The sequence below is a fragment of the Diceros bicornis genome, chromosome 31 (assembly GCF_020826845.1).
Source record: "Diceros bicornis minor isolate mBicDic1 chromosome 31, mDicBic1.mat.cur, whole genome shotgun sequence".
NCBI lineage: Eukaryota > Metazoa > Chordata > Mammalia > Perissodactyla > Rhinocerotidae > Diceros > Diceros bicornis.
The window spans coordinates 34,611,264-34,635,408 of NC_080770.1; the positions used below are offsets into that span (position 1 = coordinate 34,611,264).

Below are 24,145 nucleotides of genomic sequence, written 5' to 3' on the forward strand. Positions count from 1 at the left end.
TCTTTCTTTTTTTTTTTTTAATCTTCAGTCTCAGAAGTTGGTGATGGTCTAGATAACAGTTTCCAGGGAGGTTACAAGCCTTTTGAGATAAATAAGGGAGTCTTTGGGGATTGGTGAAAGGGAATGGGTGGAATATGAACTACTTCTAGAGCTGCATTTCCAGTTTTGCAAAGATTTGTAAGATAAGGACAGTTGCTCTCAATTCCTCAGAAATTGGGTTGTAACTTAAATGATATCATAAGTTGATCTACCCATCGAACTACATCATCCCTAATTTGCTTCTTTCCCTCTGGTACCTAGTTTTATTTTAACCTAAGGAAGAAGGCTGATTGAAAAAATTCCTAACAGGCTCTGAATATCAGCTTCCAATTTGGCAAAATTTCTGATCATAAATTACTAAATCCTTTCAAATATCTTGTCAAGTTTGAGCCTGGACAAACAGTAAATATTTCTGGCTGTATTAAACAACTCATTAATTTTTAATTTTAGTTTCCCATTGACTATTTAAGGGATTATGTAGCAGTTTACCAGAAAATCTCTCAGAGTCTCATTAACTCTGGGAAGAGCTCATACAGGGCCATCCTTCAAAGGTAGATACCGGGGCATCTGTAAAGGCATCAATTTAACAGACTATTGTGTAGTCTTTTGTTTTAGGTACCTTTTATATCTTGATTTTTCATTAGCTTTTTGTAATGAAACTTTCAATAAGGCTATTTTGGGATTTTGAAGGCTTTGCCTTTAAGTGCACTTCATAAATGATCTTACATAATTGGAACATTCCTTCTAATGGTCAATGTAATTCTCCTGAGGCTGGCAGCAGTTAGTAGAACCCTAGCTGCAAATGGAGTTTAACCCCCATTTCTCTCCAGCCATATTTGACTGCAAATGGGGTGCAACCTGCATTTCTGTTTGACCATATTGTCGGGCCTCCAACCTGATGGTTACCAAGCCAAGCTCTCAGAACACAAAACAAACTTAGTAAGATTTTGCTGTTCTTTGTAAATATTTACAGCTTCTGAGACCATAGTTTTAAGCAGGTGTATTGGAAGGCGGCACGCTGGACTCTTTAGAAATTAAAGATTTCATTTAATTTGTCTGGTTGGCGGTTCTCAACTCTAGTGTGCAAAAAGACAAGTTTTGGAAGCTCAAAGGAGCCCCAAAGTCGTCACTGTAATTTTAAATCATCTTTTTGGACAGCTCCCTGCTTTCTGCGCCGGAGCCAGGCTTGTGGAATTCAGGCGCGCTGGGAGGAGTCGAGCGGCGGGCCAGGGCGGGGGGGCTGGAGTATCGGGGTGGGGCGGGGATGCTGTCGTCGAAGGTGCTGGGCGATCGCCAGGCGGAGCGGAAACCAAGGGCTTGGGCGGTGCCTTACGGCGCAGACCGCTCATCCCCGCCCCGCGGCAGGCCTCTCACTCCAGGGGCGGGGCCGGGCGCCGGGGGCGGGGCCGGCCTTTGGAACCCTCGTGCTCCGGGCGGGCCGGGCGGAGGTGGGGCGCGCTCCCTCGGCGCGGGGCGGCTGGAACCTCAGAGCCCCGGCGACTCGGGGCGGCGGGCGCGGGCTCCCGGCGCGGGGTTCCTCCCACGCAGCCTCCCATTCAAACGATGCCGAAGGGGCGGCGCGGCAGCCAGAGCCCCACGATGAGCCAGCGGCCTGCCCCGCCCCTATACTTCCCGTCCCTCTACGACCGCGGCGTGTCCTCGTCCCCGCTCAGCGACTTCAACATCTGGAAGAAGCTCTTCGTGCCGCTGAAGGCGGGCGGGGCGCCGGCGGGTGGGGCGCCGGCCGGTCGGGCCCTGCCCCAGGCGCCCCCGGCCCCAGCGCCCCCACCGCCGCCCGGCCTGGGGCCCCCCAGCGAGCGCCCCTGCCCCCCGCCCTGGCCCTCCGGCCTGGCCTCCATCCCCTACGAGCCTCTGCGCTTCTTCTACTCGCCGCCGGGGCCCGAGGTGGCGGTCTCGCCCCTGACCCCCGGTCCCACGACCCCCGGGCTCGCCTCTGCCTCTCACCCCGAGGAGCTGTGCGAGCTGGAGATCCGGATTAAGGAGCTGGAGCTGCTCACCATCACTGGGGACGGCTTTGACTCCCAGCGCTGTGCGTGACCTCGCTGGGGCCACCTGAGCCCACCCCTAGCCTGCCTTGGCTCCCTCCTTGGCTCCATGCTCCCCTTATCCCTTCCCCCGCAGTGTGGCCTGGGCTCAGACTCCAGCCTCCAGGAGTCCCAGATCCCAAATGGATAATCGATCTCCCAGAACCCAGACTCCCCCATCCTGGATTTCAACCGACTCCTTCCCCTACCACAAATCTGGACTTCACGGACCCTTTGGTCCCAAACTCATCCTCCCTCCATCCTGAGCCATTTCGGTAGTCTGGACTCTGAGCCTCCAAACCTGGAACTCCATCCACACCACAACCCCCATCCTGAACTTTAAGCCTCCAGCATGGTAATACTCCCACCCCTGGGGCTTCACTCACGGGATAGCCCCTATCTCTGAAGACCTGAGCTAGAACACTTACCTTAAACTGGGGTCCTCGATGAAAGGAAGAGGGAAGTAGGTTAGGATCAGCTGGAGGGTCTTACCGGGAGGTGGGAATTGTGCAAGACCCAGAAGGCCCTAGGACGTTCTCTGAGGGGCTTTGGGCCCCTCCACGTCTCAATGCTGGAAGGTAGCCTCCCTCTGACCCCCAGCTCTGGCCCTGGTAGCCCTCTCACTAGGGTCCTGGACTCTGCCACCTGATCTTAAGTCTGAAGTCTTAGGGATCTGGACCAGGGCAGACCAGGTGTGCTGATGTGGGCAGGGGTCCTCTAGCATGCAAGCCAACTGATTCCTCCCTGTTGGAGAGTAAAGTTGTTCAATCCGATTCAACTCCTAGGAAGACCTGTTGCACTGTAGAATGTTCAGTAGCCATAGACTGTTCTGTAGACTTTGTCCTGGCTAAGGCTAGCACTTGACCACTGGAGGAGGGCAGATGGTTTTAGAAAGACCATCCCCACTATTATATAAAACAGGTTAAATTGGTCCCCCTGCCACACAGGGAGGGGGAGTAACCTAAACGTTTAGGTCCATGTGACCATGGGTATGGTCCCCAATCCGGGCACCCTGTAACGTCTCCACAGTCCCCAATTCACCAGGCACTCTATAATGTCCCCTTCCCCACAGCCTTGGGAAGAAAACAAACCCCAGAAAACGTGGGCTTTTCTAAGAAGTCCTGGATTTCTCAGCTATGCATCCTCCACTTACATGTGTTTTGGCTGTGGGGTTCCTTCCACCCATCTTGGATCACGATGGGTCTGGCGCTTGTGGAGGGAGCGCACAGTTGCTCCCCAAAGCCTGCTTCAGAGTGTTAGAGAAAGCCCTGATCTCTACCACAGCTGTTTGTTTTGCTCTCCTGCAGATAACTTCTTGAAGGCGCTGAAAGATGAAAAGTTACAAGGACTGAAGACCAGGCAGCCTGGAAAGAAGTCGGCCTCTGTCTCCTGAGGAGCTGCCCAGCAGAGTCTGGGCGGCCACCTCCTTCGGTGTTAGTGCTTAGATAATGTCTCCTGTTTGTTGTCATTTCAAAGATCGTTATATTCTGTTCTGTATTTACTGCTGTTCTTGTTGCTCCCAGCACGTACTTCACATACAGTGCCCACTTGAGTGGTAAAGCTCCTGGTGTCTCTCCTCTCTATGCCGCTGCTGGGGGAGCTCTCTCCTGGGGTCTGGAAGCTGCTGCCTGGCTGACATTGAGGGGCTCCCAAGACCAGGGGAGGGGACCCTCCCAACACTGCTAAGTCATGAGGGAACTGGGAAAAACTAAGGGCAATATATATTTGGTTCTGTTGCTGTGTGCCTGCTCAGAAAGGCACTTTGAGGCCTGGAACAATGGTTTGTCTGTTTTCAGACAGCTTTAGTACTTGGAAGTGTTTTATGTTTTTAATGGTTTTTGGACCACAAAACTCTTTTGATAATCTGATCAAAGCCATGGTCCTTCCTAGAAATTCATATATTCAGGAAATATTTATTAAGTGCCACGCACCCTGCTAGGCTCTTGGGGTTGGGGATGGAGGAGACATGGAAAATAAATATTATAAATAAGTAAATCATAATATGGTATCCTAGAAGATGACATGCTAAGGGGAAAACGAAAAGAGGAGGGTGAGGTGGTCAGGAGGGCCGCAGCAAAGCAGAGTGGCATTTCAAGTAGGGTTCCTTGAAGAGGTAACATTTAAACAAGGTTTGAAGAAGGTTGACCGTGATAGCCACATGGCATCCTGGGGGAATATTCCAGGCAGAAGGGCCAGGGCAAAGGCTGAAGGTGGGAGCATGCTGGGCTGTTTAAGGGTCAGCAAAGAGCCCAGCTGGCTGGAGCATGAGGAGTGAGGTGAGAGGGGTGGGGTGAGTGCAGAGAGGGGCCATACGGTGGGACCTTACAGCCATGGGAAGGACTGTGGGTTTACTGAGTGGGATGGGGAGTGGTTGGTTAGAGGGTTTTCAGGCTCTGACTTATGCTGCTGGGTGGAGAATTATGAAGGAATCAGGGAAAGCTGTTGGAAGGTTGTAGTAATTAATAATCTAGCTAAGCAAGAAGCTAGAGCACAGCTCCAGCTTGCCTTCCTCCTTGCTGGGTGAGAGGTGTCTATGGGGTCCCCGCTACTCCCGCCACTGCCCCGCTGCCAGGTGCTGGCTCTGTGGCGAGGAGGAGGAGCCAGAGCTCAGCGACACAAACACACAAATGAAGGATCTTAGGAAACAAATCTTCAATCAAGTATAACATTCTGATGCTTGGCATCTAGACTTCCTTGTGCCCTCATTCTGCCAGCAGCAACTATAGGGCATAGCCAAAGAATTTGTGAAGTTTGGGCTTTTTGCAAAGTAGAATGAAAAGGAGTGACCCTTGAGTCAGGTGTCTTAGAAGCCAAGTGAAGACAGTGTTTAGGAGCAGGGAGTGGTCAGCTCTAACAAGTCTTGCTGATGGGCCAAGGAAGATGAGCCTGAGGGTGCACTCGGGCTCAACACCATGGGTTTAGTATTGGTGATCTTGTCAAGAGCAGTTTGGGTTGAGTGATGGGGTTAACACCTGATGGAGCTGTTTTAAGAGAATGGGAGGAGAAGAACGGGAGACGGTGGGTACAGATGAGTTTAGCTGTCAGGGAGAGCAGAGAACTAGAGCAGCCGGTAAGGCGAGCGGCTGAGGGTTGAGAGAAGAGTTGATTAAGATGGGAGAAATGATGGCATGTTGGGTCTGATGGGGAATGATCTAGTAGAGGGAGAAAAAGTGATGATGGAGGAGAGATGAGGAATTGCTGGAATGGTGTCCTTGAGTGGATGAGAGGGGTGGCATCTAGTTTACAGTAGAGGGATTGGCTTTAGATGGGAGCAGAGATGGTTGATCCGTAAGAACAGGAGGTTATGTCTGTGCTATGAGGGTGCAGGTGCTGGTAGATGGGTAAATGGGGTGGTGGGTGCCCTGGAAGTTGCATATACACGCCCAGAAGTTTGTGCTGTGACCTCCAGCTTGAAGACACAAATGTGCATGCCTGCAAGACCCACTGGAAACCCTGGAAACGAGGGCAGGGAGGGAGCGCGTGCGGGAGCCAGGTGGAGACTGGCAAGCCACACAGCTCGTGCCTGACCACGGGGCCAGCTGATACCCAGTTCCAGCTGCTTGTGGCCCAGGCAGGAGTGTGGCCACGGTGTTACATGAGAGCTCCTGTATCTTAGCAATGAATTCAAGGATTTCCAAAACACTATGCCTGCCCAATAAAATAAAGGCTGGACAGTCCCCTGGAGTTTGCAACCTCTGCTCTACCCATGGGCGTCCTCCCCCAGGACTCCAGGCCCTGGGTCACCTTCCCAGGAAGAAGCCAGATTTCTGTTGCCCTAGGCTGGTTGTTACTAAAGAAGCTCCCTTGTTCTCCCATAAAGCTTCAGGCTGGCGAGGCCAGCAAGGGGACTGGAAAATTTTAGCAAGAATAAGCCAGGCATTGGGAAGACGGGGCACAGAGCCCGGATGGAGACAGAGATATCGGGGGGAGGGGGGCTGTTTTTCCCATTCCCTCCCCAGAGTCCCAGTAGCCTGCACCACCCCTCTCGGCCATGTTCGTAAGATTGGCCACCTATTAAGTGCACACGGTGTGCTGGGCACAGAGGGAGGCAGTGGACAGGAATGATCCTATTTCATTCTCACACCACTTTCTGAAACAGGTACATGGCGTGGGCTACTAATGAGGGAACAGAGGCTCAGAGAGGTGAAGTCACTTACCCACAGGCACAGAGCTAGGGAATGGCAGAGCCAGGATTGGAACTGGCCCCTGTCACGGTGCTCTCACATTCTCCTGCTGGGTGAGGCACACCCAGGGGTGCCCCAGGAGAGCTGTCACAAAGAGACATCTGGCTCCACACGGGTAGGGCACACTTCGGTGGCTGACTGGGTTGTTTTCCACAACCTCGCAAGTGAGAATAGGGTTGATGGTATTATGGGTTTACAGCCCAGGTCCCAGGAACGCCCACACCCAGCCCTGTCCCTATCCCGTCATCCCATGGCTTCGGTGACAGGTCCTGTTATCAGGACAGTCGGGGAGGTGGGGCATGTGATTGTCAGCCCCTCCAGACCAAAATGGATGGAAGAGCCTGTTCCCCAAAGAAAATGATGCTGGGCAGGTGAAAACAAGACGCGTCCTGATGGAGAGAACTCCATGTGCAAGGAATACTGGATAAATGCAGTGGCATGCTGGGGTCAGCCGCGCGAGCTCGTGAGCCAAGTGTTAGATTCTCAGGAAGTTTGTAAGCTGGTTGTTAAATACAGCCATTACTAAGAATTAAACTATATCAAGTTACAATTAAATTATATTTAAAACTAAGGTAATCAATACTCAAAATCCACCATTCCTAATAATTTTGCTACATTTTACGGTTACCTATGCTCTTGAGGTTCTAGAGCATACAGTCTACTGTGTCTATGGTGGAAATACTTTATCATGGTGTGCTAATGTGCATTACTTCCTAATCACGTCATGTTGGTATCTTGAAATTGGCCATGATGAGAGTATTTACACCATGGAAATTGGCAAATGTACACATCAGGGTTGTTCCTGCCCACCTCCCTCCACAAAGAGTTGGTTGCTACCCATTTACCAGCACACCAACAGACAAACGGGAAACAAAAGAACAGAACAGAAGGAAGAGCGAGCCCATCACCAATCTAAACCTTCTGACGCACCGGAGGTGAGCGCCACATCTTCGGTGCCTCATGGCACACTGGCCTTTTGCTTTCAACAGTGTCTTGATTCTGTCACCAACCATGCATGTGACCTTTTGAAAGTTACTTAACCTCTCTGAGCCTGTTTCCTCATCTGTAAAAGGGAGACACTGCTCTCATAGGATGGTTGGGTGGGGGACAACGAATAAGGTGATAGATGTGAAATTGCCCCCGTTGGGAGTCATTATGATTATTATTATTATTATCATCATCATCATCATCATTTCCAGTCCGTTGAGGACACTGCCCTCCCCATTGAGCTTCTGGGGCAGGGAGTGGTGGTGGCCACAGGATATGAGCTGGAGGGAGGCCCAACCTGCAGGGAGGGAGAAGCCTGGAATTTTCAGGGCCCAGAGCTCAGCCCCACACAAGGTGACAAGGGGGTGAGCGTGGCTGGGAGGCAGTTTGAGGAAGAGGGTGTTTCTTTTCCAGAGAGGGCCACGCACCTTGCTCCCAGGCGGCATCCCATCTCCCACATCAGACAAGGCCAACGGCACGGCCTCTCGTGCATGGTGCCCCCGAGGGAGGGCTCTGGTCGTCAGCCAGTCCTTTCACCCCATCTGAACCATAGCACTAGCACATCGCAGAGGATTGTGTGCAGCAGCTAGAGGGAAGGCGATGAGGGAGGGATCTGGAAAATGCATCAATGACATGAAGCTGGGAAACTACCTATTCTAGGGGCTCTTTTGGTTGGGGGAACAGAAGGCCACTCAAACTAGCTTACTTAAATAACAAGAGTGGCTGACAGTGCGGTTCTGTGGTTATAAGCAATGGAAACTAATGTAAGAGAAATAAAAAAAGGAGGCGTCCAGGTCTTTAGAAGGAAAGGAAGGAGGGGCCGCCACTGGACAACTCAGCTCCAGCTACCATTCTGGAGGGGAAATGTGGCTGGGTCCTCTGGGCTCTGTGTCCATCTCTGTCCATGTTGGGGACGGGTGGCAGGGTGCTGTGATTGCAGCCCCACCAGAACCACTCAGAGCAGGGGAGCAGCTACAGACAAAGACATCATATGTCCCCACGCCGGCCTCGTGCCGATTGGCACCAGGGCCTGAAATCCACCAGGAGCCCAGGCAGCTGCCCTCCCAGCTCCCTCTTGCTCTCTACCCCTGCCGCACACTCCTGCCTTCTCCAGCCAGCTTCCTCCTAACTGAGCTACTCAGTGACTCACAGGAGCCCCGTCGGATCCCGCACTCACATGATGGCGCCCAGTGAACTCTTCTCGGTTCCATTTCCTGAGAAGAGGCTTGCCAGCTGGCTGTGAGTGAGTCACAAGTCCAGGGAGAGGAGAGGCAGAGCGGTAAAGGTCACAGAACTGACGATTCCATGGGTGCCTGAGGGAGGCTGCCTCTGGAAGGGACCTCAGTAGGGCAAGCAATGATTTCAGCCATGCTAATGCACAGAGAGAAAACCACTAACCTTTCTGTGTCCTTCAAAAGGAGCTAACGCCCCCATTCCTGTTTGGAGCTCGGCAATTATGAGAGGGGGGAGTGAGCGGCTGCGGGGGCGTCCCTCTCCATTCCTGCAGCTTTCCTGTCTGGAGGCCCAGCCTAGAAGTCTGTTCTCAAGCCATGCTGACCTACTTCCAGTTTTCCCAAAAATCTCACGGGCTCTATCACCTCTGGGCCTTTGCTTTTGCTGTTCCCTCTTCTGAAACACTGTTCCTCACCCTTTGCCAACTAACATAGCTTCATTGTGTGAAGTCTCTGAGGAGGCACCCAATAAATTGCACCTATCCCACCCACCAGGGCTCTAAATCAATTGAGAAATAAGACAAGGTTGGAAAATAGAGAATGACAATGCCATCCTTATTCCTCATAAAAGCCGGTTTGCAGCATGAAGCTTGGGCGTGAGAGCCCAGTGGTTGGAGAATTCCGCAGACCTGCAGAACTTGGCCCCGGTGACGCTGGAGGGGCAGCAGGAGATGCGCACTCCTGCAGGCAGCTCTCCCTGAAGAGGATGAAGGGCAGGGTGGGCTTACACCTGCCCAGTTTATTCTTCCCCAAGTTGTGAATCACCTTAAGTTCTTCTCCATCCCTGGGAACTGAGCAAGTAGAGCGGCAGAGAGAGGCCAGGATTGCTGTACTAATGGATGCACCTGCTCTTGGAAGGCAGCCAAAGCTGAGAAGTGCTTCTCTCCCAACAGCTTGGATGTCACCTCCTCCGGGAAGCCTTCCCTGACCCCTCCGCCCAGTCTGGGTTACGCGTCCATTTTCTGAGCTCCCTTAGCACTCTGTGTACCCTCTCTCCTGGCACTTAGCACCTGGGTAATGATTGCCCATCATCTGTCTCCCTAGCTCCACTCTGAACTTCTGGAGGGCAAGGGTTATGTCATCAACACCCTCAGCAGGGGGCTTGCACAAAGTCGACACTGCTCCTGGGCTTGGTGAGCATGCTGATGGCTGTGGACAGAGAGGGAAATGAAGTCTTCAGTCTCCAGCCCACCAATACATCAGATTGCAGGAAATCATAACAAAGGATGATCTAGATGTAACATCTTGGGGCCTATCTGGGCCAAGTGCCTGTTTATGACAGGTTAGAGGGCTCGAGACGTGTCCTGAGTTCTTCACCAAGATTTAGGGACAGTCCTTAGCTATCCCTACTCATCTGAGAGGCAGTATATAATGTAATGACTAAGAGTGCTAGCTCTGGCCCAGACTGCCTGGGTCAAATCCCAGCACACATCAGCTGTGTGACATTGGGAAAATTACTTCACCTCTCTGTGCTTTAGTTTCCACATCTGTACAATGAAAAAATTAAGTTACCCTCACTTCATAGGTTGCTATGAGGTTTAAGCAAGTTAGTATGTATGAAGCGCTCAGAACAAGGCCTAGCCCAAAGCAAGCACTCAATAAATGTTAGCTCTTTCCTCTATCCATTCACAAACTCACCCAGGATTATTAATCTCATCTCAGAGTTTACCCGAATGCAGCACAGTCTGTGACTCTGAAAACAGTGCACATGAATCATGTCTGCATTCATGTACTGGTCTGTTCATTTACTCATTCCTAGAATCGTTCTTTCAATAAAGCAGGTTCTTAACTTCTCTGAGCCCTTTTTCTCTGGAAAATGTGCCCAATAACCCCCTGCCTGGGGTTGTTGCGAGTTAACTGAGATAAGGTGTGTGAACTGCTCATGCCCTGACACGCAGCCCACGCTCGCCATCGTCTTCACCTAGAAGGGTTTCCTGGGCTAATTTGCATCCGTTTCTGGTCATTAACACCAAGCCCTCCTGTTTCTCTCCGGGTGGGATCCACTAGGGGGCAGCGTGGATTTGGAAGTGGGAGGAAACAGCTCCCTTCCCTTTCTAGTCCTCTCACACTTGGGGCTGACATTCATCAGCTTGTTCATGAGGATCTAGAAGAAAATCCAGTTTGGGAACCTTCAGGGAGGGGGAGACACTGCAGCCGTTGAAGGCGTTCAGTGCAAAATTCCACACAGGTGCCGCACCAGGCCTGACCCGAGGCTGCAGGGAGCTCCTGCCGGGAGCCAGCTTTGTTCGCACAGGGAAAATCTCTCAGAACCATTTCAAGCTGAAAAGTCCAGTTCACAGGACTAAAAGAAGCTGGACTGAACTCATTAATACTTATTATCTGAATTGGTCTGCTCAGGCTGCTATAACAAAATACCTTAGACTGGGCGGCTTAAACACCAGACAGTTCTGCAGGCTGGGTAGTCCAAGATCAAGGCGCAGGCCAACCCAGGTCCTGGTGAGGGCCCTCTTCCCGGCTTGCAGCTGGCCACCTTCCTGCCGTGTCCTCACAAGGCGGAGAGAGTGCGCTGGCGTCTCTTCCTCCTCTTATAAGGGCATTAATCCCATAACCCACCCTCATGACCTAATCTCACCCTAATTACTGCCCAAAGGCCCATCTCCAGATACCAACGCATGGGGATTAGGGCTTCAGCATGTGAAGATATACAGATATATACTTATCTTATGACATACTTATATAGATATACCTACTTATCTCTAGACTATTGTCTATCTGCCTACTTATCTGTTATTGCTGTTATTCATTCATGGTTGGATGGCTTGGATCTATGTTGTCTAATAGAACTTTCTGCGGTGACAGAGATGTTCTATATTTGTACTGTTTAATATGGAAGCCATTAACCACATGTGGCAATTGAGACTTGACATGTGGCGCGTACAACTGAGGGACTGAATTTTAAATTTTATTTCATTGGGAAAATTGGGGGTTTAATGTAGCCTTGGTTTCCAGAGTTCACTGATGTGGGAGCAGGTAAAAATGGTGTCTCTATAAACGAAGGAACTCAGGCTCAGAGAAGTGAAGCCACTTCCTAAGGTGACGGAGTGGGTCAGCGGCTGAGCCTGCTGGCTCCCCCAGCTGGCAGCCCTTCCTCTGTGTAAGCCTCCAGGACTCCAGGCTCCCTTCTTGTCCCTCCTGGAGGTGATCTGGGAAGAGTCACAGGACAGACAGCATGGGACGTGTGAGCGTGTGTGCACGTGCGTGTGCATGACAGGCCCCTGGCAGAGAGAAGGGCTGTGTGACTTTCTGCATGGGAAAGAGGCCGGTGTGCAAATCTGAATTGTTTGCCGCACCCTTCCCCATTCATTGCAAAGAAACAGTTTATTTTAGGTGCATTTCAAGGACTGATGTTGTTTTCTAGTGTGTCTTAGGAACACGGGAGTCTGAGCACGACAGGCCGTGTCTGCTGTCACGGCACACCCACCAGTACCAGCTATGGACCAGCAGCTACTGGATTTCTCCGTGCCAGGCCCCGTGCCTGCACTCTACACATATTCACATCTGCAGCCCCGACCCACTTGGAAGGTGTCCCCCCGCCCCGTGTTACAGGGGCACCGAGAGGAGGACAGCTGGCACGTGGCCACGCCACTCCAAAGCCCGAGCACTTACCCCTCAGCTCGTTTTTTGGTGACTGGTTTCAAACTATCACACGTTCCCTGTTCCCCTTCAGCCCCCCCCTCAGCTGGCTGCTCTGGAGGACGTTTGTGCCAGCAAACGTCATAACGGCCGGGAGTCTGGACTCCAGGATGAGGATGGGCACGTCTTCTCCCTACTTCAGCACGGCCAACTTCACTTGCACGCTGCCCCGTCGTGTGGAGTGTCCCAAATGCACTCTGCTTTTCCACTGGCCTGCCGTGTGATTCTGGTCTTGAGCCCCACGGCGTTCTCACAGAGCTGCCTGTCCTTGCTCCAGGGCTTTAGACGCACCAGGCCCAGGCCTTTTGCAAGGAGCTGCTTGCTGGGACCAGGGTCGTCTGCTCTGGAAGAGTCAAGCCTTTTGGTTGCTCGGAAGAATGACTCCCGGCAGTGATGGGACTGTAACCAAAAGAACATGTGGAATCTGTGGCAGATGGCCAGCTGGTTCCAGCTGCTCTCACGTTGGCCAGGTGATGAGGGGCTTTCCTTTCACAGCACCAACCATCTCTCTCTAGCTGTCCTGAGCTCACCCTCTGTTCTAGGGGTTTATGAGTGACCTGGGCTGTTGAAAAGGGTCCACAGTGGGGGGCTGGAAGGGGGAGAGCATAGGAGTCACTCCTTCCAGGTGATCAGTGGATAATGTATCTGCTCGGCTAGATAGGGAGTTCCCCAATGCTAGAAGTAATCAAGCAGAGGCTAATAAATAGCAATAATCATCATGCTTGTGGAGTGTCATGCAGTTGTCAACTGTGCACTCTCTCCTTCCACCTGTACAGTCACTTCAATGACTAGATCCGTGGAAATTAATAAAAGAAATCATAACTAAATTGGAGTCAGGAAGGCCACTTGGGGGAGCTCTCAGGCCCTATCACACATTGTCAATTACACCAACCAGGAAGAGACAGAGCCTTGCATTTTCAACAGGAAGTAAAACTACTTTACTACTGAAGGAAGATTTCTCTCCCTACCTGGCAACCACCCAGCCAATGAGAAATGCTGCAGCTCAGCCAATGAGAAATGCCACAGCCCAGCCAATGAAAAGCCGCTGCCACCCTGAACTGTTACTTTTCCCCCCATGGACTTTCCTTTAGAATAGAACCACCAACTTCCCCTTTTTTCTCTATAGAAGCAGCTCCCCTCCTTTGTTTTCCGGATTTGCTTATGGTTTGTACATCCTGAATTGCAATTCTTTTGGCTGTTCCCAAATAAACTCATTTTGAGGATAAAATAACAGGTGAATTTGCTTTTAAGTTCACAGATCTTATCTTCATTTCACAGATAAGCCCAGAGGGGGACAAGACTTGCCCAAAGTAACACAACTAAAATGTGGTAAAGGTGAGGTTCAAATCTAGGTCTGGATGACTCCAAATCCTAAGACAGAGATCCCTTTCGAGTGTGATAACAGTAGTCATGACATCAATTCAGAGCTAGAGTAAAACCTTTTCAAGCCCCAGACTGAGAAGATTTTGGTGCCCTCTCACCCCATATGTAATTTAAAACCAAGACAATTACCCCCCTCGCACCCCATGGTGACTACATTGCTTTTTTTCCTAAATGTCAAATTACACTTAAAACCTCTCCATCTCCTTTCCTCTTCATTCCCCTCCACTCATTTTGAGTACCTGCCTTTCTGAAGCCCTAATTCTGCTTAATCTCCGACCAGGTTAGGCAGCATCTTGTACACAGGGCATGGGGTTTATCCTGTGTTGATTGCAGGGTGCAAAGCTGGATAATTTCCCCACTAGTTTCTCCTCTAACTCTAAGAGTTTGGAGTCCTATAATTTCAAAAACAGCAAGACACATCAGTTCATCCCATGGCAATTTCTAATATTCTCAGAATTTGTAAATGCTTGTTAAAGTCTTTTCCTTATGGGGAATGAGGAAAGAAATATTAAGTAAAAGAAAAGACAAAATGTGAACACAAATATCCACTAACAACTTGGAAAGAAAATTATCAGTAAGACAATGTGCTTTATTTCATAGGCAAATTTGCCAAGAAAAAAACAAACACAATTTCAACTAAGCTAAACAGACTTAGGCAGCAAAGACGCTCTCCCTGCCAAGCTCTGCCTGGTTCACCTATCTATCCATAGATATAGCACTATATTTCAGAGGCGGAATACAAACCAAAACCCATTCATTAATAATCCAGTAAATTCTGAGTGGCACTTTATTGATATGAACAATACAGAGAGAGAGTGTTAAATGTAGTGTGGTTTCATTCATAAAATATGTGGTTCCTGAAATTTTCATCTGGATGGCATAGTATAGTCCCCAAATCGGTTATTCCTTTCCTTACAGCTTGGGCTCCTGATTTCATTTGGTGGTGACAGCCCTGAAATTTGGGTTTGTAATGCTTGTTGAACCTTGGCAGTTGGCAATTTGTTCTCTATCCTCGTGGGGATATTGCAGGCACCTTATTAATTGGAGAAGGAAAGCTGTGTCACATAATCAGAAGGTGCAACTGCAGAGTCTCTCCTCTCCTAAACCTAAATGTTTCCAGAAAGAAGGGGACTTCGGCTGTTACCTGGCTGGCTCTCACGAGACAGAAAAGGCACTGAATGAATAATGATTCCTTCACATGTTGGGCTTTGTGTGCATCAATCTTCCTGGACCATGGACTCTGTGAGGGGCTGCACTGTGTTCTGCTCACCACTGATCCCTATCGCCTGGCACGTGTCTGGTGCACAGCAGGTTCTCAGAAAATGTTTGCTCAGCCAATGAAGGATCGAATGGACGGCTGTGTGGAAGATTCCATCAGAGCTTCCGGCACAGTTCCACTTAAATGAAAGATTAGTTATCAACAGGATAAAACCACACGCAGACTTGCATGCCCCTGGCAGAAAGACAGCTTCTGTTTGCTCAGTCACAGCGTCTGGTTTCTGGTCTTGGCCTTGGGTTCTCTTTTACTTGGACCCATTCTAAAGAATTGGGCACAGAAGGCTTGTCTGGGTCATACTGTTTTAGAGACAAAACCTTAAATTAAAAAGAAGATCTTTTAATTCCCTAAGCCCCTGAATATTAATCCACGAAGCAACTCAGGCAATTTGGCAGCCCTTTGTTTTCATAGTCTTAAGACTTTTGAAGCCCTTTTTCTTGGTGCTGCCAAAACTTGACCTAGAAAATGGCCTTCTTCAGGAGCATGTAAACAGCCTCCGCCTTTGCCTCTGCAAATCCTAGCAGAGTAGGATACAGCACGAGAAATCCAGTCCACCATCCGGCTGATTGGACCCTCTGTCCCAAATCCAGCTGTCTCTAAATGTCCCATAAAGAAGACATCTGGGCGGTAGCCTGATTTTTCATTAGGTTGGGTAGGCATCTCTGGGAATATAGCATCTCTGGGGATATGTGTGGCTTCCACAGGCCCTGTGGGTCTCCCAAAGCCCTCAGCCACCAGGACTGAGGGGCTGGGTGATGGAGTGGGCATCAGGGGCAAAAGCAAGCTCTTTTGTATGTTCAGTGAAGGCCCATCAGAGTCCACAGCAAGCTCATGTAGCCCATTTCAGAGACCAGGTAAGCTGAGTGCTTTTCCCTTCAAGAGTTTGCCAGAGCTCTTTGGCTTAGAGGAGAGGTTGGTGGTGAAACTGTTACGCAAACAAAACTTTTATTTCAATTCCAATGAGTCAGATGGTCTCTCCCTAAATGTGGGTTTGTCCATGTGCAAACATGAACACTGAAATGTTGTTCAAATGAAGTGCCCAACTGTACAAACCAGTATTTGTCATAATTGTACCTCCCAGAGGTCATAGAGATTCAGAGCAATCATGTTTCTCACTGACCATCTGTGTACATTTTACGGGCAATCGACATCACCCTCACTAATGTTTCTCTGACCTGGTCCCACACTCTTTCTTGGGTATATTCTTCCGGCCTTCCCGTGGCCAGCAGAGCTCATGAGTTGGATGCGTGATGTTTACTCAGAGAAGCCTAGAGATCATCCTTTGGAATGATTTTGCTGTCCTGTTTCTGATGGGGATGCAGCAAGGAGAGGCTGGGTTTCCCATGTGCCTTTTCCAGCTCCCTGGGTCTGTGTCTGTCTGCCATTCCTGGACTGAAGTAGGCACCACCACTTCCTTTCACTTCATCATTTCATTTGTCCTGAAAGCTAAGAGCAGCCAGGGTCCAGGAGGAAAGAAAAAGAAAATGGAGGCGCAGGGAACCCTTTAGTTCCTGGGCCCACTGGTCCCCAGGGTGAGCCCCACAAAAGCATTTTGTGGTGGCTCCAAGTTTATTCCTCACCACTGCAGCAAGTTAGTGGCTTTGGGTGTCTTTTGTGCATATTTGAGTCCTCTTTACAGAGGGGCAGAGAGAGGAGTAAAAAGTGGCCTCTTCAGTCTCTAAGTACTTTCTGAGCCCTTGCAGACAGCTTCAGCAGATTAGGCTCCAGTGAGAAGCAGCACTGTGTTGCTGCCCAAGTCTCAGTGGAACCACATACGGCCCAGGGCTGTGGCTCTCCATCAGGGCAGAGGGACTCCCCAGAAACAGTCAGAGTTGGGTTTTGTTTGTCTATTTTTGTTACAGGAGACGGGCCTTCTTCCCTACACTCTGAATCTCCTAGGTCTCAAGGTCATTTCTTCTTCAGTATTCTGCTTTCTTACACCTCTGCTTTGAATATACCCCGTCATGGACTCTCCGGGTCTCAGCCATTCCGTCTCAGCATCTGCTGCTAACAGACTCTGCTTCTTGGTATTTCCTAGAGAGAGAATCCAGTTGGCCCAGCCCCATGTGCTGAGCCACATTTTTTGTAGCTGGCCAGCCTGTGAATTTGTAGCTTCTGTGTTGGATGTGTCTCATGGCCAATCAGCTTAGACCAGAGGCAGAGCATGGAGTATAGTACCTGGTCTCAGGTTAGGGCTGCACACACAGCAGGCATCCTGATTCCTGGGACTAGCACAGGGTGGGAGAGGTAGGAGGTCTCTGGAGTTTGTGTCCCATACCAATGTCATCCCTGGACTCCTTGGGAGCCACTGACCTGGATGGGACTTCTTCATGCTCTGAGAAGGGCATATGAGCAGACATTGGCTTATTCTGCCTTGGGACACCATGTGTCCCACGAATACAGTCACGGATAGGCTGGAACTGCTTCTCTGGGGCCTGCGGAGGGGCCGGGGTAAGCTCTTTTTGGCTGATGAGCTCATGCTCCGGGCTAGGACAGCTTCTGAGACCACAAGCGGTCTGCCAGGCCTGCAACTGTTCTGTAACAACCCTCAGTAGGTACTGCTGTGCAGCGGGGCTGGGAAGGGGATTCCAGCTCACCATCTGGAGGAGGCAGAATGAGAAGCAGGCAGGTTTTGGGGTATGAAAGCCTTTGCCATTTTATTTTACAATAAAAAATTCCAACAGTATATGAACACTCTCTTTGTGGCAGAGGCCCAGGACATACAAAGCTATTAGAAAGCAAACCATTCAGTGACCACCACTACAGGCTAAGCTGCTACTCAGGACGTGTCTTTGCCCGGGGTGTCTGCCGCGATCGGCGGGAAGCGCCCGTCTGCGTTTCCACCCGGAGTGAAAGCTCGTGTGCGAGCACTTACGTGTCCTCCAAACCACAGCAACAGCAGCAAACGCAGCTCTGCAGGAGGCTGGCTTTTGTGGGCACTGCCAATCTTAGGAATGCCTTTATTTTTTTATTTTATAGAACAAATTAGTTCATTGGATAGAAGGAGCTAAAATATTTCACGGGATAAAACTGAATTATGAAGCTAAGACTTTAGTAAGAATACCTTCAAATGTAACTTTCAAAGCATTTTCAGAGTCGTGATGCCTCCTGCTCCTCACAACCACCACGGGGGCAGGCAGCACCGATCACGACGAGGGATCAGGGACTGGTTTCAAGTGAGTTGCCCAAAGCCTTGGCTATTTATGCCTTTTTCAAAATTTCCAGACCGATGATACTCCCGTGATTTTCTTCCATACAAACCTCTCTCCTCAGTGTATGTGTGGGTTGAGGGTGAGTTTAGACAAAAGGTAGAGATGGGGGAAAATAAGACGAGGCCAGAGTTAATTTATGTAAAATACATTGATGGCCTCCCTCCATAATTTACAAAAGTCTGGCCAAGGTCAGAGTGAAAATAATCAATTTCTAGATTTCATTACATAATGGCTTTCCCTAAAGTGTGGGCTTGACCTATGAAGACAAATTCTGCCACATCACAAATTTCCCTATTTTTGAAACCTGCATAATCAAAGAACCTAATATCTCCTGAAAGAACTTGATTCTGGCACTTTTAATTCTATTTCTTAAATATCCTTTTTCAGAAACACCCTACATTTTAGCATTTATCATGGGCTGGGATTCTGTAACAGTTCACTTAAAGAAATCAAGAGACCTTTTAATTCTCGGAACACTAACTTGTTATATTTGGAAGAGTAGAGCCACAATAACATCAATTTCACTTGAAATGAATTTTGTTTCAAAAGACTCTGTTGAGAGGCTTGTCGGCTTTCTCATCTGTGCAGGCGTTCATCGTACCTGAGCTGAGATCACGTGCTTCAATTTACAAGCATTTATTGTCTGCTGAGCAAGACATTGTGCTCACCCGGCCTTGGTCAGAAATCACTTCTTAGACCCAATAGCAGTATCGGTAGTACTGGTGTTGGGGTGGGAAGTGGTTGGGGCAGGGCTGGTCTGTCCTCCAGGGTTCCAAGCTCATACAGCCTCACCTGCTGTGCACGTCAAGGATGCCCTCTCCTCCCTGTGGCAGTATCAGGGGGCTTGCTCCCCTGCCGGCCGGCATCCTGGGAGTACTGGTCACTTCCAGTCCACAGCAGGTTCCTTTTGAAGGTCCTGCCGGCTCATGCTCCTTCCTCTGGGTACCAGCCCCCTACAAAAGCCCTCACTGAAAGGGTAGGTCCAGGGGCCCAGGCTTGTCCTACACGCCCCTGCCTCCCTGGTTACAGCTGTTCGGATAGACTCCTGACCCAAGGGGGCCTCACCCACAGGTAGATGAACTGGACCAATTAGATTCTCAAGAGTTTGCCCTAAGGGGCACAGAGATGGTAGTCAGCGAGGTCCGGGGACCGGAAAGGAAAGCTTGCTTGGAGTGGGTCCTGGGGTGGATTTTCAGCTACACACATGCTAATGAGAAAACAGAGACAGCTGGTAGGCCGAGGGGAGCAGAGAACTGAGCAGAACTGCAGACAGAAACAGAGATGGAAGCTCGTGTGGAGGGAGAGCGTGTGAGTGCACACGGGAGCTGTGTTCTGTTTCTATGAAACAGCCTGTGTCCTCTCCGTCAAGCCCTGCACCCGAGCAAGTGGAAATGGTTTCTAGTCCTTGCAAAGTTCCTTGACTAGATCACCTTCAAGGGTGGATAAATGGCAGGATTTAATGTCTAACACTTGGACCTGAGTCAGTCACTGCTCCAAGCTAAATTACTATCCTTCCCTAAGAGTGTTTGGCTGTCTTTTGTAGAAAAGTCCGAACTACTTTCTGGTGTGTGGTAGAAGGAATGGATTAAGTTTAAATTCTGTTCTCGAACTTTTAAAATAGTATCTGTTATTTTATTTATTAGACTTTGAGTGCCTGTGTGTTATGTAGAAAAAAGAAGCTTATTTATCTCTAATCAATATTTGAATCTTTTAATCCATTTCTCTAATTTCTGCCTGTTAGAGAAGCATTTCTGTTAGGTAAGTAAATTCCTCTCCTCCTTCACCTGTAACTTTCTCACAGAAGGTTTTTTTTTTTTAATCACAAATCCAACAATTTCCTATCCATTCTTCCATCAAAATTGCTCAGAAAGTACATGCCCTTCTGCTGAATTCTTAAATTAACAAATGCACAATATAACTTCTCCCTGGACCCCAGAATTGATTCTTACATAATCCAGCCTGTCTTAGTCAGCTCAGGCCGCCATAACAAAGAACCATAGACCAGGTGGCTTATAAACAACAGAAATTTATTTCTCACAGTTCAGGAGACTGGAAGTCTGAGATCAGGCTGCCAGTGCAGTTGGGTTCTGGTGAGAGCCCTCTTCTTGTTACAGACTGCTGACTTATTCTTTTATCCTCACATGGCAGAAGAGAGGGCAAGAGAGCTCTCTGGGGTCCCTTTTATAAAGGCACTAACCCCATCCACAATGGCTCTGCTCATGACCCAGGCACCTCCTAATCTCATCACCTTGGGGGTTAGGATTTCAACATATTAGTTGGAGGTGTCACAAATATTCAGTCCATAGCACACCCTGAAAGAGGCGACCTCCTGCTCCAGAGGTAACAACCGGCATCTCAGACTACATTCCTGCATCACCAGATTGCCACCCCTCCCCAACGCAGGGAGCAAGAATCTGCTACCTCACAATGACAAGCTGTCATGGCCTCCCTCCCTGCCTGGGTCCATAGCACTGAGAGAGGAATACACCTCTACAGTCTTGAACAGCAGTTGAGAACACCATTTCCTTGATGGCACTCTCCAGAAAAGGCCAAAATGCATTTCTTTTCACGAATGCAGAAAACTCACATCAAAACTAGTTCTGAAAAATGTTTATTATGCCACAAATGCATTGTCCTCTATACACTTTGTCTGAAGTTCTTTACATATTTAATCACCTTTTTTCTTCACAGGAACGTAGGGAACCCCTCATATGACCTTTGTCTACTTTTTAAACTTCCTAGCACAGTTCAAGAAATGTGTCACAGACAAGCGTGCAGGCAGCATGGTGACATGGAAAGCAAGTTGGATCATGAATCAGCAGGCTTGGGCTGGCGTCCTCGGGCAAGTCACTCCACTTCTCTGGACTCTTGCTCCCTTCTCCGAGGTCTCCAAGGTCCTTTGTGGCTTCTTCAGCTATCTGGAGGGTCGTGAGGAACACAGAACCTCTGGGATCTCATGAAACTCTATTTTCACTTCCATGAGGCACTTTGGACCATCTGCCTTTTCTCAGAGCCAGCTGTCCAGGTATCTGACACCTCCATGAGGTCAGGAGACTCTTCAAAGAAGGGACCATGTCTTATTCACAGAAAAATGAAACAATGGCAGCTATCTCCCCATTGGTGGGAAAACATAAACAGATTGATTTCTTTTCAGCTTCAGGTTCTCCTCTCAGATACTATTCTTAAACCTGTGGTGTCTAGTTTAAGGGAGGATCTGATTTGTTTCTCCATCCTCTTAGCAAGCTGAGCCATACCACTGCCTACTGTAGCTCACTCTCTGTAAGTCACTGGAAGATCCACGCTCAGACATTGTCTTTGAAGCATGTGCATACATTTTAATTACACTAAGGTCTTGAAACTTCATTTTCACATAAAGTATTTCCAGGCATTTACCAAGTAGACAAAGTACTGGGTTGATATCATTGCACTGATGAAGATTAATATTATTGATAAGGTGAGACAATGTAGCTGACTTTATCAGACTCATTTGCATGGAAAGGCTGAGTTTCTTTGGCTCTTTGTTCATTCAAGTGCATTGAATACCTATTTGGATAGACTTAGGCATTGTGTTAATCTGTCAATAAAATCTTGCACTGTCCACAGTGTTTTGCAAGCTGATTTAGGTTTTGGACTATAACAACTGGCCATTGGTAGAAATATACCATATATACACATGGAAATTACAAAAATACATTTTATTTATAGCTGATATTTTTTAGGTAACAAAAAACTAACACTATGCAAGATCAACCAGCATACCAAAAGGACACTACCAATATCATCCAAACAAGAGACTAGTTTCGGGATTCCATGACACATCATCTCCGGAACATTCCAGAAAGGGCAACTTGCCAGTGGGAAATAAAAACAGCTTCTTTGAAAAGTCTGTGCTTTGATAGTTTGAATCTCCCATTCTAATCAGTTCCACTCCTACTCTTCTCTCAGTTTTTAAATTCCCACCTTCTCTCAGTAAAGACCAAAGAAACTCATGAGGAGAATGGAAAGGTGGGCTCAGAGGGTATGGATACAGCTGAAGCCAGAGGGATCACGGGTGAAGGCAGCACAGGACCTTGCTCTCCAATAGACACCACGTAAGCCCCGACATTGTACACGGCTCCCAAAGCTGGTGAGGAACCAGTGTCCCCTCCCCAGGGCTACGGGAAGTCAGTAGCTGTTTTGCTTTTGCATTGACAGTTAGCGGCTGGTGCCTCAGGGCTGGGAGGCCGCGTCCACCCAGAGCTCAGAAGGCCCACTCGTCATGCCCACCACGCCCAGGAGGGTGATCTGCAACATTACAGTCACAAGGTCAGCAGCCCTGTCATTTCAGCAAACGTCCTCTGCATCCAGTAACTACGGGTGCCAGAGGCGGGGTGGGGGAACTGGCTAACTCCACACACATTTTAAAATGTTATTTACATTTAAACAAATCAACAGATTTTCTACATTCAGAAGCTTCTAGAAACAGAGGCTGCAGCCTGGGGAGACTGTAGGCTCCACCATGCCTGCTTGCAACAGGCATCAATTACTATTTCCTTCTGTATCACTTGGCAGCACAAGCTGAACATCATTGTTGAAGAGACAGAGATTTTCTTTAAAAGTCTATGTATCTATTATCCCCTAAAGACAGAAGCTTCGTTCTCAGGCCACCCTCATTGCAGGGCAAAGGAAATACCTGTTTGTCTTTTGGAGGATCCTAAAATACCTGTTTGTCTTTTGGAGGATCCTAAAAGCACTGAGCACCGATTCTCTTTCAGCTGGATGGAGGGTACTCTATGTCCAAAATAACAACAGCTTTCCAAAACCTATCAACACGAGTCCACCATTCCTTCTCATCTTCTCTCTTTCTGGGCCTTTGTTTAATTAATGAGGGAAAAAAGAGTCAGGATTGTTTATAAGTGCAGGCACTGACAGTGCTGATTTTCATCCAATTCATTCGTCTGACTTTGAATATGAACCTTTAAAAGAAAAGGACTCAAGTTTCTTGGCTGGAGTCAGTGCCTCCCTTACAGACCAGAGGTGATTTTAACGATTGTGGTCAGAGCTGAAGGAGAGAGAGTCCAGTCTGGGGCTGCATCGCCCGCCTGCACTGCCTTTGACACAGAAACAGTTAACATGCAGAGGTCAACAAAGTCAGAGCTCTGTCCTCCCCCTTCTGGTGATTTATGAAAATGTGGCATTGGACAGGAATCTGCAGATTTGCCAGTCTCTCGTGACTAAGGCTCCACAGAGAAAAACGCCCACAGTTCAAACATTTAACACAACAGAATATCAAACATATGTTCCCAGGCAGGTACTTCTTGACCTACAATCAGCTGAATAAGCCGAGAAGCAGGTCGTTCAAGAGTGTCCTGTTTCCCAGAAGCCCTACTGTTCACCTTTTGAGAAACTGAGGGTGAGAAAGACTCACACATCGTCTGTGTCTCAAGTCCCAACACCTTAGGCTTGAGAACCGCAGACGGCTTCCTCAGTGGAAGCCCCTTGGGCAAAGCATCAGACCTGGAACTCAAACATGTCCGTCTGTTTCTTGGCCAGCTTTGCCACCTCTTCCCGGATGGCCTTCACGAGGGCTGCCGTGGAGATGTTGGTGAGCGGTGCGTCGGACGGGTCATTCTCTGCCAGGCTCTGCTGCGAGGCCGCCGCCGAGGGCACTGGGGCCTGCTCCAAGCTGGGGTGCAGGCTGGCCGGCTGGCTGTACTGGCGGGGGAGCCTGGACGGTGAGTTCTGCTGATACCGTGACCGGGGGTAGGCCTCGATGTACCCTGGGAGGGGGACCTGCAAGGGACGTTTGGGCAGAAGAGAATGGGGTTAGGAAGAGGCTCAAATCACAGGACACGTGTGATACTGGGAGCAGGAGGGGACCGAGGACCAGGAAAGAGATTCAGAAGAAAATAGAGACCACGCACCACTGTACAGGTACAGTTAGTTTAGAAAGTGGGTAATTCGGACTCCCTGAATATGCTAGTTGGAGCAATTAAATGGGTGTTTCAAACCTTGCTGCAAACAGTTGGAACACACCTGAGTCCACATCTGAATCTACCTGCTACCTTTCTAATGTCAGCACAACCCAGCCACAGAAGTGTTGTTCTCTACAGCCCTCAGCGGACCCGGGGCTTCCTGTTGATGATGATGGCTG

The 24,145-nt window shown here is 49.2% G+C and overlaps 2 protein-coding genes across 6 annotated transcripts in view; one reads left to right on the forward strand and one right to left on the reverse strand.

Moving 5' to 3' along the window:
* Nucleotides 1-1,569: 1,569 nt before the first annotated feature.
* On the forward strand, nt 1,570-3,707 carry C31H11orf91 (chromosome 31 C11orf91 homolog). The gene is made up of 2 exons (XM_058527175.1): nt 1,570-2,089; nt 3,392-3,707. Exons 1-2 carry the CDS (start codon nt 1,603-1,605, stop codon nt 3,475-3,477), a joined length of 573 nt encoding a protein of 190 aa, XP_058383158.1. The 5' UTR covers nt 1,570-1,602; the 3' UTR covers nt 3,478-3,707.
* A 15,455-nt stretch (nt 3,708-19,162) lies between these two features.
* Nucleotides 19,163-24,145, reverse strand: part of KIAA1549L (KIAA1549 like) — a 288,867-nt gene continuing 283,884 nt past the window's right edge. For 4 of the 5 annotated variants that reach the window (XM_058527183.1, XM_058527182.1, XM_058527179.1 and 1 more), the window contains one exon: nt 19,163-23,784. In XM_058527183.1, the coding sequence (XP_058383166.1) occupies nt 23,503-23,784 (282 nt within the window). In that variant the 3' untranslated portion in view covers nt 19,163-23,502. The remainder of the gene's footprint in view (nt 23,785-24,145) is intronic. The other variant, XM_058527188.1, reaches the window with a different exon arrangement.

What these genes read in the sequence shown, in the direction of transcription:
- C31H11orf91 (XM_058527175.1), top strand. Translation starts at nt 1,603, where the DNA reads ATGCCGAAGGGGCGGCGCGGCAGCCAGAGCCCCACGATGAGCCAGCGG. An exon ending in CGGCTTTGACTCCCAGCGCT is followed by an intron (nt 2,090 to 3,391) that starts GTGCGTGACCTC and finishes GCTCTCCTGCAG; the next exon opens with ATAACTTCTTGAAGGCGCTG.